Source organism: Apiospora kogelbergensis (genome assembly GCF_038363985.1).
Source record: "Apiospora kogelbergensis strain CBS 113332 chromosome Unknown utg000003l_segment0_segment0, whole genome shotgun sequence".
Taxonomy (NCBI): domain Eukaryota; kingdom Fungi; phylum Ascomycota; class Sordariomycetes; order Amphisphaeriales; family Apiosporaceae; genus Apiospora; species Apiospora kogelbergensis.
In genome coordinates this window covers 4,274,469-4,289,959 of record NW_027117420.1, presented here as the reverse complement: position 1 = coordinate 4,289,959, position 15,491 = coordinate 4,274,469, and the positions used below count along the sequence as shown (strand labels likewise).

Below are 15,491 nucleotides of genomic sequence, written 5' to 3'. Positions count from 1 at the left end.
AGCTTCCTCAAGGGGATAAGATGTGGTTTATCGGAAACGGGATGAGAAACAGGCGGCTCAGACGGGTTTCGCTGTTTGAATGTGGAAAGTTGGGTCGGAGTAGCAGCTTCAAACCACCACCACTATGATGATGTCCGGACCAGGCCAGCAGCAACGCGGCTGGTTGGTAGCCTTAGATCGATGGGGTCCTAGCAGTGGGGGATGGAAGGATGGTGCGTAAGCCACAGCTAAAGCTTCAGTACTCAGGTACCGGCGCGAGGTACAAGCTTGAGCCACAATCCGCCTGTACACCGGGAATGTGGCTTGAGCGGCTCTGCACAATGACTTTAATGTGGACGGTGATTGGCGGGCCGGCAAGGCGGGAGAGAGCGCAGCTTGGGTCGAATCAATTGCATGTTGAGGTCGAGCTTCAATCCCATTGACGACTGGCCTCCAAGCAAGAATCGCCAGCCAAAGCTCCGAATACCTACTTCACCAACCAATTCAATTGGGAATTGGAGAGGCCATTTTTCGTTCTTGCTTCTACTGACAGCCGCAAGAATGGCCTCTTTTCCGACCGCCGTGCGGTCAACCCAGAGGCTCGTCCTCAATGTCGCCCAGCGAAGAGCCATTTCCGACGTCGCCATCACTCGTACCGGCAAGCCGATCCTGCGGACCCAGGGTGGTCGGTATGCTACCCTTTACTCTACGATTGACTACAACTGAACAGCTGCTGACTCGGTTCCGTACAGTCATTCCCTTGGAGGTGCGTGTTGATTGAGCTCGACTAGATAGGACCCCCCTCTGACGTAGGTTTTGTAGGACACACCGCGACAGTCTTCGGCGCAACAGGTCAATTGGGCAGATATATTGTCAATCGGCTAGGTACGAATGCTCTCTATTGATCGGGAAGCCCAAGAGGCTAATACAGGACATATAGCACGTCAAGGATGTCAGGTTGTGATCCCCTACCGAGAGGAGATGGCCAAGCGTCATCTCAAGGTTACTGGTGATCTGGGACGCGTTCACTTCCTCGAATACGATCTGCGCAACACCGATTCGATCGAGGCCAGTGTTAGACACTCCGATATCGTCTACAATCTTATCGGCCGAAACTACCCGACCAAGAACTTTAGCCTGGAGGACATCCACGTCGAAGGAACCGAGCGCATCTGCGAGGCCGTCGCCAAGTACGACGTCGACCGCTACGTTCATGTGTCTTCCTACAACGCCGATCCCAACTCGCCTTCTGAGTTCTTCCGCACCAAGGGTCTCGGAGAGCAGGTTGCCCGTAGCATCTTCCCCGAGACGACGATCGTCCGACCCGCTCCCGTCTTTGGATTCGAGGACAACCTTCTCATCAAGCTCGCGAACCCTTCTGTCCAATTCACTTCCAACGACATGCAAGAGCGTTACAGGCCTGTGCACGTATGTGCGACCGAAAACCCCTGAGAAACGAAGATGCTAACTTGAAATAGTCAATCGATGTGGGCAAGGCCTTGGAGCTGATGCTGTACGATGACAGCACCGCTGGACAGACGTACGAGCTGTTTGGCCCTCAGGAGTACTCTACTGCTGAGATCGCCGAGATGGTGGACCGCGAAATCTTCAAGAAGCGCACACACATTAACGTGCCCAAGGCCATCCTGAAGCCAGTCGCGGCCGTCCTCAACAAGGTTCTCTGGTGGCCCATGCTCTCTGCCGAGGACATTGACCGAGAGTTCATCGACCAGGTGGTTGATGAGCACGCCAAGACCTTCAAGGACCTCAACATCGAACCCAGCGACATCAGCAACTTCACATACCACTACCTGCAGGGATTCCGCAGCTCTTCTTTCTACGATCTGCCGCCGGCAACTGAGAAGGAGAAGCGGGAGGACAGGAAGTATATCCACGTCACTGACGAGTTGTAGAGATAGTCTTTTTCTCGTGGTAGAAGAGAGAGGCCTGCCTGTACATATAAATCAATTACTACCTGAACTAGATAAATCAAGTCCTTTTTTTTTGTTCCTTTCGTCTAGCTGCCGCTCTCACTAGCATGGCAGAATCGGTGCGCTGTCAATGGGTTTCATATCATGTAGCCGGACGATACTGTGGTCTTTCAATGTTCAACGCTGAGGCCGGGGTTTTCTTACTAGGTGGGTTGTCACGGAACGGCCTCGGGAGTTCGGAAGATGGGATAGATGCACTTACTGGGCCGGTGAAACTCACTACCCAGTTAGCCACGAGAGCCGCGCCGCTACAACCGTTGTTGGAAAGCAGTAACAAGCCGCCAGCCTTACCGCTATTCTTACAAGCATGGCGACCATGCGAGTTACGGCTGCTGGCCGATCTATGCACTAATTCTCGATACTAACAGCATGGTTGGCTGGCGTCCAAGAAAAATTGTCAGCCAAGAAAACTGGGTCAACCGAAGGGATTCCCGAAAAGTTGGAACTGTTTAGTCAAGCATGACACTTGGTTTGGGTCTCTTACTCGTGTGAGCTGTCAGATTAAAGAGAGAGAGAGAGAGAGAGAGAGAGAGGGAAAAGCAGAAGAAGGCTGATACGCAAAGAGACTTACACTCATTTTCCTGACATTCCAGTCAACTTCATAACCTTGGGCGTGTGTGGTTTCGTCGCGCAAATTTTGGTGTGACTTTTTGCCTTTTTCGCCTCACATTCACTTATACGTTCACTTTATTGCCATCTCGCGTAAGGCATAACCAAACAGCAAGCTGAAAAAATGGCGGACTTTGACGATGAGCCTATGTAAGTGAGACCGGGAACTTGATTGTTGAATTGTCTTTTACTATTAAATCCCACAGCATTATGAGTGGCAATTTTGCTGACCAGCTCCAGCACTCTGTCCGCCGGCGCATTAGACGCGCTCAAGGAGTTCTACCATGAGCGGGATGTGCACGTGGAGAAGTTTGAGAAGCTCAAGACACAGGCCGACGCCGTTGAGATCTTGAGCATGCGGGATATGTTCAAAGAAGATTGGCAGGAGAGCCAATTTTGGGTAAGTGATTTTGGGCGTGGTTTCCTACCAATCGCCGGAGAGGTTGTGAGCGGGATCAGGGATGCGGACGCCTGGAGAAGACAACCGCACATTTATTATATGGCCGCCCTCGATAGCCTGACCAATGCTATATCCCAGTCGATAAGGTTATGCTCTGTCCCCATCATTTACCAAAAGTCGAGTTGGGGCAGGCATTGGGAGTCAGTAGTGTGGCATCACGGTCCTTTGCTGCTGGGAAAACCGATCAGGTCTACTCCAAGAGAATATTTGACAACTGACGAAACGTCCAGTACTCAGATGATTGTGCCACTCTTCTTGCAGAGCAATTGCTCGATGGAGCCACCGAGGAGACCACCATCGCCATTGTGTCTGCACCCAGTGTGTTTGTCGCAATGAAGAATATCCTGGTGAGTCAACTTCACAACCTGCAGTAGAAAAGGGGTTCGCAAAAAATGCTAACACCATCAACAGAACGCAGCCGATTACACACTGCCGAAGCCCAAACTCCACCTCCTGGAGCACGATCATCGGTTCGACGTGTTCCCAGAGTTCATCTACTACGACCTGAACGACCCCCTAAAGGTGCCTGTCGAGCTGAAGGGTAGCGTAGACCGCTTTATCGTGGATCCGCCGTTCCTGAACATGGATACCCAAACTAAGAGTAAGTTCTACTGCTACTTTCTGATTACTTACTCTTTCTCTAACCCTTGTAACAGCCGCTCTTACGATTCGGCACATCACCAAGTCGACCAATCCGGAGCAGGTCCGCGCCATCATCTGCACGGGTGAGCGCATGCAGGACCTGGTCCTGCGCCTCTACAAGTCCTTCGGCATGCGCACGACTACATACGAGCCGGAGCACCATGAGCTCCAGAACGAGTTCTTGTGCTACGCTAACTATGAAGGCTCGAAGTGGAGCTTCAAGCCCGTGGCCCAGGAGTAAATGAACGAATGAACAAATGAGTGATATAGATAAACGGATAGTCAGACAGAAGTAGCGGTTTTGCGCACTGATGATCGGTCGATTGGGTCTGGCGTTTCTTTCATTGCATCTTCGCTTTCACAACTCAGAATAGTAGTCATGGCATGGGAAATAGCGAAGGAATTCTAAGAGTGAACACACGATGTTTACGAAGACAAATGTTAGCTGGTAGAAAGGACGGTTTAGATTATAGAGCAAAGAATGAAAGTATATTCAGCTAAATTCATATGTTATAATTAACCTGGTATTTCTTAAAGGCTTCTCTGGTCGGAAATCCACACGTGGCATGACCATCTACAGTACGCTATGCTGAAGTGCCCTATTCAGAGATATCATCACTTATTGGTGTAAAAGAGTATGTGCGATCTTAGTGTCTGTTGCCTCCTGCAAAGAACCTTTCTATGCTCTGGCCACTCGGCCACTCTTCCTACTTGAAGGTCACCTGCCAGAAGCTTGAAATGATTGCGGTATGTCCTTCTTTTGCAGTGAAGAAGGCGACCTCTTCATATGTGGCGGGATCATTCTAGAGAGCCACCCATACAATCAGGAGTGACTCGTTTCTTTGAGGGCCCGGATGTAATTCCCATCTTGCCCGCAGCGACAACTGGTCGGAATCAAGAGTCTCGCCCAGTGGCTGTTCCAGCATGGCGAACGTCTTGGAATCTTGGGACATGGATTCGGGCACTACCGTGGGCGATTTCTCGACTACGCAGCTAAGTGTCCGAAGACTCAGTGTTCTGAGAACTGTAGTTGTCGCCTGATAGGCCCTCTCTCCGATTGGGGGCCAAATATTGCTACGTCTCCTGTCGGTTGGGACCAGTCCGAGGAAATCGATCTCAAATTTCACCAACCCAGCACCAATACATATATCATATTTGCCAAGTGAGACCATTCTAGAGGATATGGGGATGCCAGTGAACCTTACTCGTCTATTTGACACCGAACAAGAAAAGCAAATTAAGATAGCAGATGGTATAAGGCCAGGATCATCATGACCAAACCTCTAGAAGAACAAGGTACCGTCTGCGTGTAAGTCGAGATTCATTGCGCAGAGCACAGTTGCGTGGGGCGGCTTATCAGCCACTATTCCCCCAACTTTGGGCGGCTTATCGCTGATAGAACTTTTAGAGCGATAGCCCCACCGAAATATTTCCTTATCCCATCCCACCTGCCTAACCTCACCGCAGTGATTGATCAAGACTGCGCCGTTTACCAGTCGCTGATTCAGTAAATAATACCTTTTCTCATCAGGCCGCTATCCAAAACGAGGAACGTGAGGTTGATTCAATTGCCTACGAACGTGGGGCAAACCGTCACCATGGGTATCAAAAACAAACGCACAACGACCAAGACCCGTCGCCACCTGCGCGACCTCGACCAGATCAAGTCCGATTTGTTATCGCCAAAGCACCTGGCGCAATACAAAGACACAAAGGCGACCGATGACCTCCCCGATCTGGGCAGATGGTACTGCGTCGAATGCGCCAAGTGGTATGAGAGCGAGAGGAATTTGGTACACCACCGGAAAGGAAAGCCTCATAAGAGAAGGTAAGTTCGCCTTGAATGGGTCTACGTTGGGTCTCCTTTTTGGATATCATAAGTTCTGACCATGTCGCTTTTCTGTGATTAGAGTAAAGCAGCTGAAAGAGGAGCCGTATACACAGAGAGAGGCCGAGGCAGCCGTCGGACTGCGGGTCGACAACGAAGGCCCCGAGAAACCGACTGTTGCAGATGAAGATGAGGCCATGATGACTTGAGAAGTCACAACTACCAAATGCCAATGCTGATTTTCTGTCCACACCAATGGCTCTTGAGCCGGCAATTTGCTGGCAATCCCCACGCATGGCCTGCCAATATTCCACGGCCAGACAGTATCTGTGAAGCGTCTCGATACCCCATCGCGATAATACGGGACATGGCTTGTTGTCTGCCCCCGTAACTATCTGCTATGCTTAAGACGCCTTCAGGCCATCTACCTGTTACGCAGAGGACATTGAATTGCAGCCAAAACGGACCCTTGGTACAATACATCTTGGTTTATTTGTTAATCCAGGCTTGCTTCACGGACATGTACTCATCGAACCCCTCTTCCTCTCGGCAAAACACTGCCACGACCCCGTGCAATGCCTGACCTGCCTCTTTGCGAGGAGGAAACGCCGCCACGGGAGGGTTGAGGCATACGAGACTGCCGAGATGGTCGCGGGGCGGGCGTTGAGAATTTCTTGGGCGTCGGTTTGGAGGTAGCTTGGGGGTTTTCGACGAAGGAGAAATCGGTAGTCCTAAAATGGTGTCAGCAAGAAGTTATACACAGCCAAACACAAGGCACCGCATACATAAAAGTTGTTTCGCCGTCCGGCTCTCCACGCTCTGTACTTCGTGATCGGCCTAGGTGAACCAATGCGTTAACTAGTGATTTCGCCAGCTGTGAATTTTCATATCGTACCCGCAGGCGCCGCTTGACCTGGCTCTTGCTGCGCTTGTTGCTTCGCCCTACGAAACGATTCGGCGATAGGACCCTATTACACGCAATGTTAGCTCCCCTGGCCTCCCCTCAGCTAAAATAGGGAGACGGAAGCCCTCTCACCTCGGGAAAGTCGACGCAGAAGGCGTTCATGTTCAGTCCATACAGGAAGCTGGCGAAGTCCTCGCTGAAGCGGGCCAGGCTCTCGTGCATGAGCTGGAAGTGCATCATGTTGGCCTCGAGATCGGCGACGGCGTCCGACAGCTCGGCGAAGGCGGGCTCGAAGGTGTTCAGTGGGAAGGGCTCGTGGCCGCCCTCGACGGACCGCTGCGCCGAATCGCGAAACGAGGAGCGCGAGGACGGGCGCAAGGGAGTTGTCGGGCGCGAGCGTGAGGTGGAGCGCGGTCGCGGGTGATGGTAATCTGCCATGATGTGTTTCGTTCGGCTGACGGGGATCGAGCGTTGGGGGAGAGTAAACAATCGTCACGGCCACGCTTCTCTGGCGGTAACACGCAGTGGTGTGTGTGCAAGCTGTCAGGTACCGATGAGATGGTCTCTAGTGGAAACGGTGGGCTGTTCCAGATATTAACCTCACTACTGAACTTCTTTGGACGTTGAGATGAGATTCACGAGATAGACAGTGTGTAGATAACCTCGTATCTCGGATAGATGGCGTATCGCGTTTCGCAAATACTATCACGCCTGCATATGCATAGTAGGACAGGCAGGCAAATAGGCACAAAGCTCAACGGCCTAGCGTCTAGCGGGGTCAATTGTCGATTGCACACTGCAGTGGGAGCTGTCCCGCACTTCCTAGCAAGCACTGCCACCTGCTCCGTACTCGAATTAAAGATGCGCCAGCAAGGTTACAAGGGTTTGCCGAGACAGAAGACAGCAGGCATAACAAGCATAAACAGGCAAGATTCAATCAATGCAATGCAGCAAAGCACGGCGATGCCCAAACCCGAATCCGCGGATCCCTAAACGTGGTGTTTGACCAATAGCGCAATGTAGTGGAGGGGAATTAGGCCGCTTGGGCGCAGGCGTGCCGGGAGCAGCGGAGATTTGGGGGGATGAGATGCACAGCACAGGGCCTTCCAAGATGATGACGAAGGGGACTAGTGGTGCGCAACTGGAGCCACACCTCCCATCTCTCACCAAAAAGCCAGGATTTCCAGAGAGGCCAACAAACGACAGCCAACATCTCAGCGTAGTCTTGTCGCATCTGGCAGCGTCTGTTCTGCTCGTGATCGGTCTTCCTCTCCTTTTTCTTGCTCTCCTCCTCTATACCTCGCCAGACCCTTGTCAGAATCCTTATTTTAAGCTTCTGTCAACAAGCGTCGTCGTAAATCCGCTTTGGGCCTTGCAAATCTCGACCCACGAGCACACGACACTCTCCCATCTAAGGCGACGGGTGAATTCGCTCTACAGCCACCAGCGCTCCAGCTTGCCGGGTCAACGTCCTTTCCTCGTTCGAAGCGATCTTCAGGACCACCAAAGCCCCTGTCTGCCGCCTGCAGCAAAACACCGGCTTCGCTATATCTGCGTGTACGTAGTGGAGGGGTTGCGCAATCTGTCGTAGCTGCATCTGCAAACCTGCGCCTCGTTTTGTACGGGTCACCCAGACTCGGCAACGTCCCAACCTACCTTCGGGCCTTATGAAAGCCGCGCTGGGCACCACACCTTCCGTCGTCCTGGCAAAAGCATTGAAACATACGACTTGCGTCTCTCCTGCGCCTCGACTACTATTTCGGCAAGCCAAAGCAGCAGCTAGGCCAACTCTCCCCGCTCTTGTTCGTATCCTAAACTCTACGCGCTCGCTACATCAGACTCCCGTTTCGTCTTGGACGTCACTACCGCTGCGCTCGCCACATTGCCTATATAAAACAAGTTCACGCTTGTTTCCTGGAGACAGAGGAGCTTGTCAATTTGCGACTTCGACTCATTCTAGTACGACCACTCGGGACCATTCCGTTCTGCGCAGCAGCTCAAGCTCAATTCTTTATCTTGTCCCAGTCATCATCATTGGCATTGGAGGCACCATTTTGTACAGTATCAAAACGACTAGAGCCATCTTACCAGAGACTTCAGATCTAGACCAATTCGGGGATAATCTAGAGATAGATCCCGAGATGGAAGGCACCCTGGGGAACTTAACGCCGGAGCAGCAAGCTAAGCTGTGCGAACTATGGAAGCACATCTATCAGATTTGCGGCGTCTCAGAGGATGAGATCGCTGATGTTGAGACCCCTGCTGATGCTCTTCAGCCAAGGACGGACTCCGACGGCTCTGGTCAGCTCAAAAAGGAGAAGAAGCGCCTAGGTCTCTTCAAGAAGAAGGACAAGAAAGAAAAGGAGAACGTTAACGAAAAGGGGACTACTGTGCCTTCTTTCGACGGCATCAAGGACAACGATGCCGACGACAAGTATGGCCAGAATAAGGAGTTCCGCGAGACCCTAGCCAGCCGGTCACCCGAGAGCATTCGTCACTCCATGTGGGGTATGATCAAGATGGACCATCCTGATCAGCTACTGTTGCGCTTCTTGCGCGCTCGCAAGTGGGATGTCAACAAAGCACTGGTTATGCTGATTAGCACCATGAAGTGGCGGCAGGACTACAAGGTGGACGACGATATCATGCTGAAGGGCGAAGAGCACTTCGTGGAGCAGGAGAAGACGGGCACGGAAGCTGAGAAGGCTTTTGCGCACGACTTCTTGATGCAGATGCGCATGGGCAAGAGCTTTGCGCACGGCATTGACAAGGATGGGCGGCCCATCAACACGATTCGGGTGCGCTTACACAAGGGTGGGGAACAAAGCCAGGAGAGTCTCGAGAGGTACACCGTTTACCTGATCGAAACGACGCGCTTAATGCTCCATTACCCCGTTGAGACCGGATGCATCATCTTCGACATGACGAATTTCTCCATGGCCAACATGGACTACACACCCATCAAGTTCATGATCCAGACTTTCGAGGCCAACTATCCCGAATCCCTCGGTGTTGTCCTGGTGCACAAGTCGCCCTGGCTTTTCCAAGGTATGCCAAAGCGCATGCTTCTTGCTCGATAATGTACTAATATTTCCCTGCTACAGGTATTTGGAAGGTTATCCGAGGCTGGTTGGACCCCGTCGTTGCCGCCAAGGTGCATTTCACCAACAATGCTAAGGAGTTGTCGGAATATGTGCCTTTGAACAGGGTACCTACCGAGCTGGATGGCGAGGAGGCCTGGGCTTACCAATACGTGGAGCCGACGCCGGGTGAGAATGCTAAGCTGAAGGACACGGCGACCCGGGACAAGCTACAAGCAGAGCGTGAGGCCCTTTACCAAGAGTTCGAGGCAAAGACGCTTGAATGGATCCGCGAGACGGACGCCGAGAAGCGCAAAGCGATGAAGTCGGAGCGCGACCAGACGGCGAAGAAGCTGGGTACGAGCTACTGGCAGCTGGATCCCTACGTGCGCGCCCGCAGCCTGTACGACCGCGTCGGTATCATCAAGAGCAATGGCGAGGTCGACCATTACCCGGAGCAGAAGAAGGCAGCTCCTGCAGCCGCTGCGCTCGACGAGAAACATGCCAACGGCATGGCACCAGCAGCCACCCCAGCGGTCGCTGTGCAAACCAATGACGATGATGTCGATTAGGGGTGAAGAAGCAGAAGGAAGAAGACTCGGGTTTCTTGGGGGGCACTTTTTGCTCTCCCGTCGGGATATTGGAGGGCTTGGCTTTTATATAGAAAATTGGGGGTTTGCATGATTTTGATACCAAAAACCTCTCCCATTCACACATCTGGTAGAGACGAGGAATACGCAACGTTGTTCGAACTTTACATAATTACGCCCAAGGAGTATATTGTCCTATTTATGGATTCTGCGGAGATGTGAAAGGGATGCGCATTTGCTTCTTCTAGTGATGGGCCCGAGTCAATTGAGTTTTCCCTTCCCTTTTCCATTGGGTCCGATCCCATTTCTGGGAGGAAAGGGGTAAACCCGCACATTTACGAAGTGCCCAACATATTGCTGGCTATTTTAGTACGATGCAGCTTTACCACACTTGCGTGGTTGATTTTCAGAAGCGACCCGACTATAATTTAGGGGAAGACTACATCTTGATGAATACATGTGGTGATTTAGAACACCGCATCCCAGACGGCACAACCAATGGATGTAATGGTTCAGTATCGCAACACATGCTTCGTGTTGCTGTGTAGTCTTTATAGCCAGGTAGATGCATGAAACACCTGTTGATTTGGTGTGTTACCAACTGCCATCTCTTTTGTTATTCATCGAGTGATGCTACGTGGTGTCAATGGCCAACCACGTGGCTTGATTTGTATTACATTCTTATTCGGCTGGATGAAAGGGGGATCTATATCCATTCCCTGGGCATCACTGCCCGGCTTTCACTCGTCTTTCGGCATCTTGGAACCCGGGCAGCCGGGCAAAAGGTTGGAACATGATGTTAGCCAGCCACAACAGTGGCAGGCCTGGCCAACTAATTTTGGCTTCGGCGCTCAGCGGAAAGCCGAGCGGATATATCAAGTCCGCCGAGGGGTGCTGCTCCTCATTCTGGGGCGAACAGGCAAGGTCCAATGAGCGGACGGCTACGCTATGGGGCCGGATCCACATCTAGATCTCCAGGTCTGCAAGTTTTTTTCTCTTACTTCCCCAATCCCGTTGCAGCTTTCAATACCATGGCGAGGGTACATGGGCGGTTAACAGAATGTACATGGGCGCCATATTGTGGTTCGAATACCGAATGCATAGAGTAGAAGGAGAATGGGCCATGGGAACAATTGCATCAGTGTGGTAAAGCATTGCAATATACGTGTATGGAGGAGTAGCTCAGTATACTCTACGTAATAAATGATATGTGGCGGCAGTATTGAGATTTGAGATTGTCCAATAGCGTTACACTAAAACTAATCGAAGCTCTGTGTTTCAGAGAGAGGTTCAGTTCGCCATGGGCCCCCTACGTAGTTTTGCATGTGACCGAGGTTCGTGGGCTTCTTAGTCATTTGTTTGTGCCGCACCCAGCGTCTATCACAAAGTGCATAGTATAAAATTTAATCACTAGGTTGTTCACTGGCGAAAACGCTAACGGGACACGAGGATCCAATTGCAGATAATACTCATGCACGAAGGAGGACAGCTTGCAGCCTATGATACCTCGCAATAAGCTGGTAACAATGACCTGGTCGTCAAAGCAGCGTTCCACGTCGTGATAGAGTAATAGGCTTAATGAGAGAAAACATGCTCGGGTTGCCCTATACTCGACGAATATCTGCTCAGCCGTTGGGACTCTAGAAGCATATTCGATCTATAGGATGTTTTGCAAGTATACAGATGTAGGACATCAGAATTCCACCACACAGCAGCAGACAAGAAGTCTAGTGAACGGTCTAACCATTCGTGGTTGCAGCTGCATTGCTGGTCCAAAAGAGCCGCGTCCACATTCCGATGCGAATTTGGATTTGTAGCCCAAACAAGAGCTCGCTCCTGTGGGCAGGGCCGGCATCAGGTACCCGGCTTGCAACAGCTGCGTCCTCCCTTATTCCGGCAGGACAAAATAATGCTCTGACAATGGCAAAAGGATGTTCACCAAGCAAGAACTGAAGTGAATTGACTAACCACACACACATAACCAGATAAGGGACCATTTGGGCAGGTTGATGGTGGGATAACGGCAATATGACGCCAGCGCGTGCACCTCTTGACAATAGCGACACGCTGATTCGTCCGCTGGGCCGAGTCGCAGTCGCTGTTACCGAAGGTACCTCCTCCCTGGCAGCAAGGTCCAGCTCCGTCCCTAGCGCGCATTCTGGGGCCCGGCAGGCCTGTAGGCTCTTGCCCAATGCCAATGGCCTTTTTCATCAATCGCAGGCCAGCGACACAAAAACCTCTCCACCTTTCCTCTTCACCTTGTTTCCTCTCAGACACCATCACTCCTGGAGAGAAGTCAGGTTTTTTTCTTTCCTTTTCCTTTTCACTTGATCATTGGGAGACAAGTCCAACTGCTGTCTCAACCTCTCCACCCCCTAATTGCGTCTTAGGAGAGCTTCAATTGCTCCTTGCCTGATATCAGCTCAACGCCACACACCCCTCCTAGTATCCTAGGTACTCAGGACCACCACCATGTTGGCTACTCGACAGGTCCTGGGCAATGTTGCCCGCTCGCGGGTCCTGGGCAACCTGGCCATGCGACGCACCATGGCCACTGTCTCCGACTCCCCTCTGGACCGCAAGGTAAGCATCACTGAGAAAACAGACACAACCTCGGCGTCGCTGTCGCCGTCTTCACTGCTACTGCTGCCGAGATGGAGTGCTGACTTATTTCCCGCAACTCGACACAGGTCAAGCAAAACAACTGGGAGGACAACAACTTCATCAACTACAAGAAGATGTCCGAGAACCTCTCTGTGGTCCGCAGCCGTCTCAACCGCCCTCTGACCTACGCTGAGAAGATCCTGTACTCTCATCTGGATAACCCCATGAGCAGGACATCGAGCGTGGTGTCTCCTACCTCCGCCTGCGCCCTGACCGCGTTGCCTGCCAGGATGCCACCGCCCAGATGGCCATCCTTCAGTTCATGTCGGCCGGTATGCCCTCGGTGGCCAACCCCACCACCGTCCACTGCGACCACTTGATTGAGGCCCAGATTGGTGGTGAGAAGGATTTGGAGCGCGCTGTCAGCATCAACAAGGAGGTCTACGACTTCCTGTCCTCTGCTTGCGCCAAGTACAACATTGGTTTCTGGAAGCCCGGCTCTGGTATCATTCACCAGATCCTGCTCGAGAACTACGCTTTCCCCGGTGGTGAGTACCACGTCTGATCTGTATCATGGCTACCAGTAGAAGACACTAACCAAGACAAATCCAGGTCTCCTCATTGGTACTGATTCGCACACACCCAACGCTGGTGGTCTCGGTATGTGCGCTATCGGTGTTGGTGGTGCTGATGCCGTCGATGTTATGGTGAGAACCCCGCTTGAACTTAATCTGCTTGGGAACTGCGATCTAACATGAAAAAAGGCCAACCTCCCCTGGGAACTGAAGGCCCCTAAGGTTATCGGCGTCAAGCTTACTGGACAGCTGTCTGGCTGGGCTTCTCCTAAGGGTTCGTGAAATAGGATCCCTCTATAAGACTTACAGAATTTGGAAACTGACATACATGACAGACATCATCCTGAAGGTTGCTGGTATCCTCACTGTCAAGGGTGGCACTGGCGCCATCGTTGAGTACCACGGTCCCGGTGTTGACACCCTGTCCGCTACTGGTATGGGTACTATCGTAAGTTTTACCTGGAATTGGCAGATTCACTATTCGAGCGACTTGCTGACTTGTTGACTGCAGTGTAACATGGGTGCCGAGATTGGCGCTACCACCTCTCTGTTCCCCTTCAACGACCGCATGTACGACTACCTTGCTGCTACCAAGCGCAAGGATATCGGTGATTTCTCCCGCAGCTACGCCAAGGAGCTCCGCGAGGACGATGGCGCCGAATACGACCAGCTGATCGAGATCAACCTGTCTGAGCTCGAGCCCCATATCAACGGCCCCTTCACCCCCGATCTGGCCACCCCCATCTCCAAGTTCGCCGAGGCTGCCAAGGCCAACAACTGGCCCGACGAGGTCAAGGCTGGTTTGATCGGCTCCTGCACCAACTCTTCGTACGAGGATATGTCTCGTGCCGCCTCTATTGCTCAGTCCGCCATGAAGAACGGCATCAAGTCCAAGGCTCCCTTCTTCGTTACCCCTGGTTCTGAGCAGATTCGCGCCACCATTGCCCGTGACGGTCAGCTCGAGACCTTCGAGGAGTTCGGTGGTACCGTCCTTGCCAACGCCTGCGGCCCTTGCATTGGCCAGTGGGATCGTCGCGACGTCAAGAAGGGCGAGGCCAACTCGATCATCTCTTCTTACAACCGTAACTTCACCGGCCGTAACGATGGCAACCCCGCCACTCACTCCTTCGTCACCTCTCCCGATCTGGTCGTCGCCATGTCCATTGCTGGCTCGCTCTCCTTCAACCCCTTGACTGACAAGCTCAAGGGTAAGGACGGCAAGGAGTTCATGCTGGATCCTCCTACTGGTGCCGGTCTGCCCGACAGGGGCTACGACCCTGGCCAAGACACCTACCAAGCCCCTCCCAAGGACCGTGCCTCGGTCGCTGTCGCTGTCGCCCCCACCTCTGACCGTCTCCAGGTCCTGTCTCCCTTCAGCGCTTGGGACGGCAAGGATGCCACCGATATGCCCATCCTCATCAAGGCTCAGGGCAAGACCACCACCGATCACATCTCGATGGCTGGCCCCTGGCTCAAGTACCGTGGTCACTTGGACAACATCTCCAACAACATGTTGATTGGTGCCATCAACGAGGCCAACGGTGAGGCCAACAAGGTCAAGAACTCCACCACTGGTGAGTGGGACGCTGTTCCCGCCACCGCCCGTGACTACAAGTCCAAGGGTATCAAGTGGGTTGTCATCGGTGACTGGAACTACGGTGAGGGATCTTCCCGTGAGCATGCCGCTCTCGAGCCCCGTCACCTGGGCGGTATTGCCATCATCACCCGCTCGTTCGCTCGTATCCACGAGACCAACCTGAAGAAGCAGGGCATGCTGCCCCTGACCTTCGCCGAGCCCGCCGACTACGACAAGATCAAGCCCGATGACAAGGTATGCTGTTTTCTACGTGTTCTACACCATGTTATGGTACAATTGCTAACTCTTATTTCAGATCGACATCAAGTGCACCGAGCTTGCTGTTGGCCAGCCCATCACCATGGTCGTCCGCCCCAAGGACGGCCAGGCCTTCGAGGTCAAGCTGAACCACACGTTCAACGCCCCCCAGATTGAGTGGTTCAAGAACGGCTCTGCTCTGAACACCATGGCCAAGTCGCGCGCGTAAATACAACGAAGTGTGTGACGAAGTGAAACAAAGATACCCGCCGGATGGACAGAATAGAGTGGTGGTTGAATAAGAAGATAGCGGGAATGGCAATCAAGCATTATTGGGGAGGTTTGCTAGAATTGTAAGGGTTTTTATATGGTCTTCTGGTACGGACGTTATGCTT

General features: G+C 52.5%; 6 protein-coding genes across 6 annotated transcripts; 5 read left to right on the top strand and 1 right to left on the bottom strand.

The window, feature by feature from the left end:
* Positions 1-540: 540 nt before the first annotated feature.
* PG998_006129 (uncharacterized protein) lies at positions 541-1,892 on the top strand (the record flags this gene model as incomplete). Its single annotated transcript, XM_066872947.1, has 5 exons — positions 541-664; positions 710-745; positions 802-864; positions 920-1,407; positions 1,458-1,892. The coding sequence occupies 5 exons, from the start codon at positions 541-543 to the stop codon at positions 1,890-1,892; spliced, it is 1,146 nt and encodes a 381-aa protein (XP_066733044.1).
* Positions 1,893-2,703: 811 nt separating this feature from the next.
* PG998_006128 (uncharacterized protein) lies at positions 2,704-3,922 on the top strand (the record flags this gene model as incomplete). Its single annotated transcript, XM_066872946.1, has 5 exons — positions 2,704-2,729; positions 2,820-2,979; positions 3,270-3,386; positions 3,451-3,640; positions 3,696-3,922. 5 exons carry the CDS (start codon positions 2,704-2,706, stop codon positions 3,920-3,922), a joined length of 720 nt encoding a protein of 239 aa, XP_066733043.1.
* Positions 3,923-5,279: 1,357 nt separating this feature from the next.
* Positions 5,280-5,718, top strand: PG998_006127 (Zinc finger protein bud20; the record flags this gene model as incomplete). Its single annotated transcript, XM_066872945.1, has 2 exons — positions 5,280-5,509; positions 5,592-5,718. 2 exons carry the CDS (start codon positions 5,280-5,282, stop codon positions 5,716-5,718), a joined length of 357 nt encoding a protein of 118 aa, XP_066733042.1.
* Positions 5,719-6,035: 317 nt separating this feature from the next.
* PG998_006126 (uncharacterized protein) lies at positions 6,036-6,851 on the bottom strand (the record flags this gene model as incomplete). Its single annotated transcript, XM_066872944.1, has 4 exons — positions 6,036-6,240; positions 6,295-6,346; positions 6,405-6,477; positions 6,546-6,851. The coding sequence occupies 4 exons, from the start codon at positions 6,849-6,851 to the stop codon at positions 6,036-6,038; spliced, it is 636 nt and encodes a 211-aa protein (XP_066733041.1).
* A 673-nt stretch (positions 6,852-7,524) lies between these two features.
* PG998_006125 (uncharacterized protein) lies at positions 7,525-10,065 on the top strand (the record flags this gene model as incomplete). Its single annotated transcript, XM_066872943.1, has 4 exons — positions 7,525-7,546; positions 7,747-7,970; positions 8,048-9,461; positions 9,518-10,065. The coding sequence occupies 4 exons, from the start codon at positions 7,525-7,527 to the stop codon at positions 10,063-10,065; spliced, it is 2,208 nt and encodes a 735-aa protein (XP_066733040.1).
* A 2,490-nt stretch (positions 10,066-12,555) lies between these two features.
* On the top strand, positions 12,556-15,325 carry PG998_006124 (aconitate hydratase; the record flags this gene model as incomplete). The annotated part of the gene is made up of 8 exons (XM_066872942.1): positions 12,556-12,666; positions 12,774-12,842; positions 12,920-13,235; positions 13,300-13,394; positions 13,452-13,536; positions 13,598-13,710; positions 13,774-15,093; positions 15,155-15,325. The coding sequence occupies 8 exons, from the start codon at positions 12,556-12,558 to the stop codon at positions 15,323-15,325; spliced, it is 2,280 nt and encodes a 759-aa protein (XP_066733039.1).
* Positions 15,326-15,491: the final 166 nt, after the last annotated feature.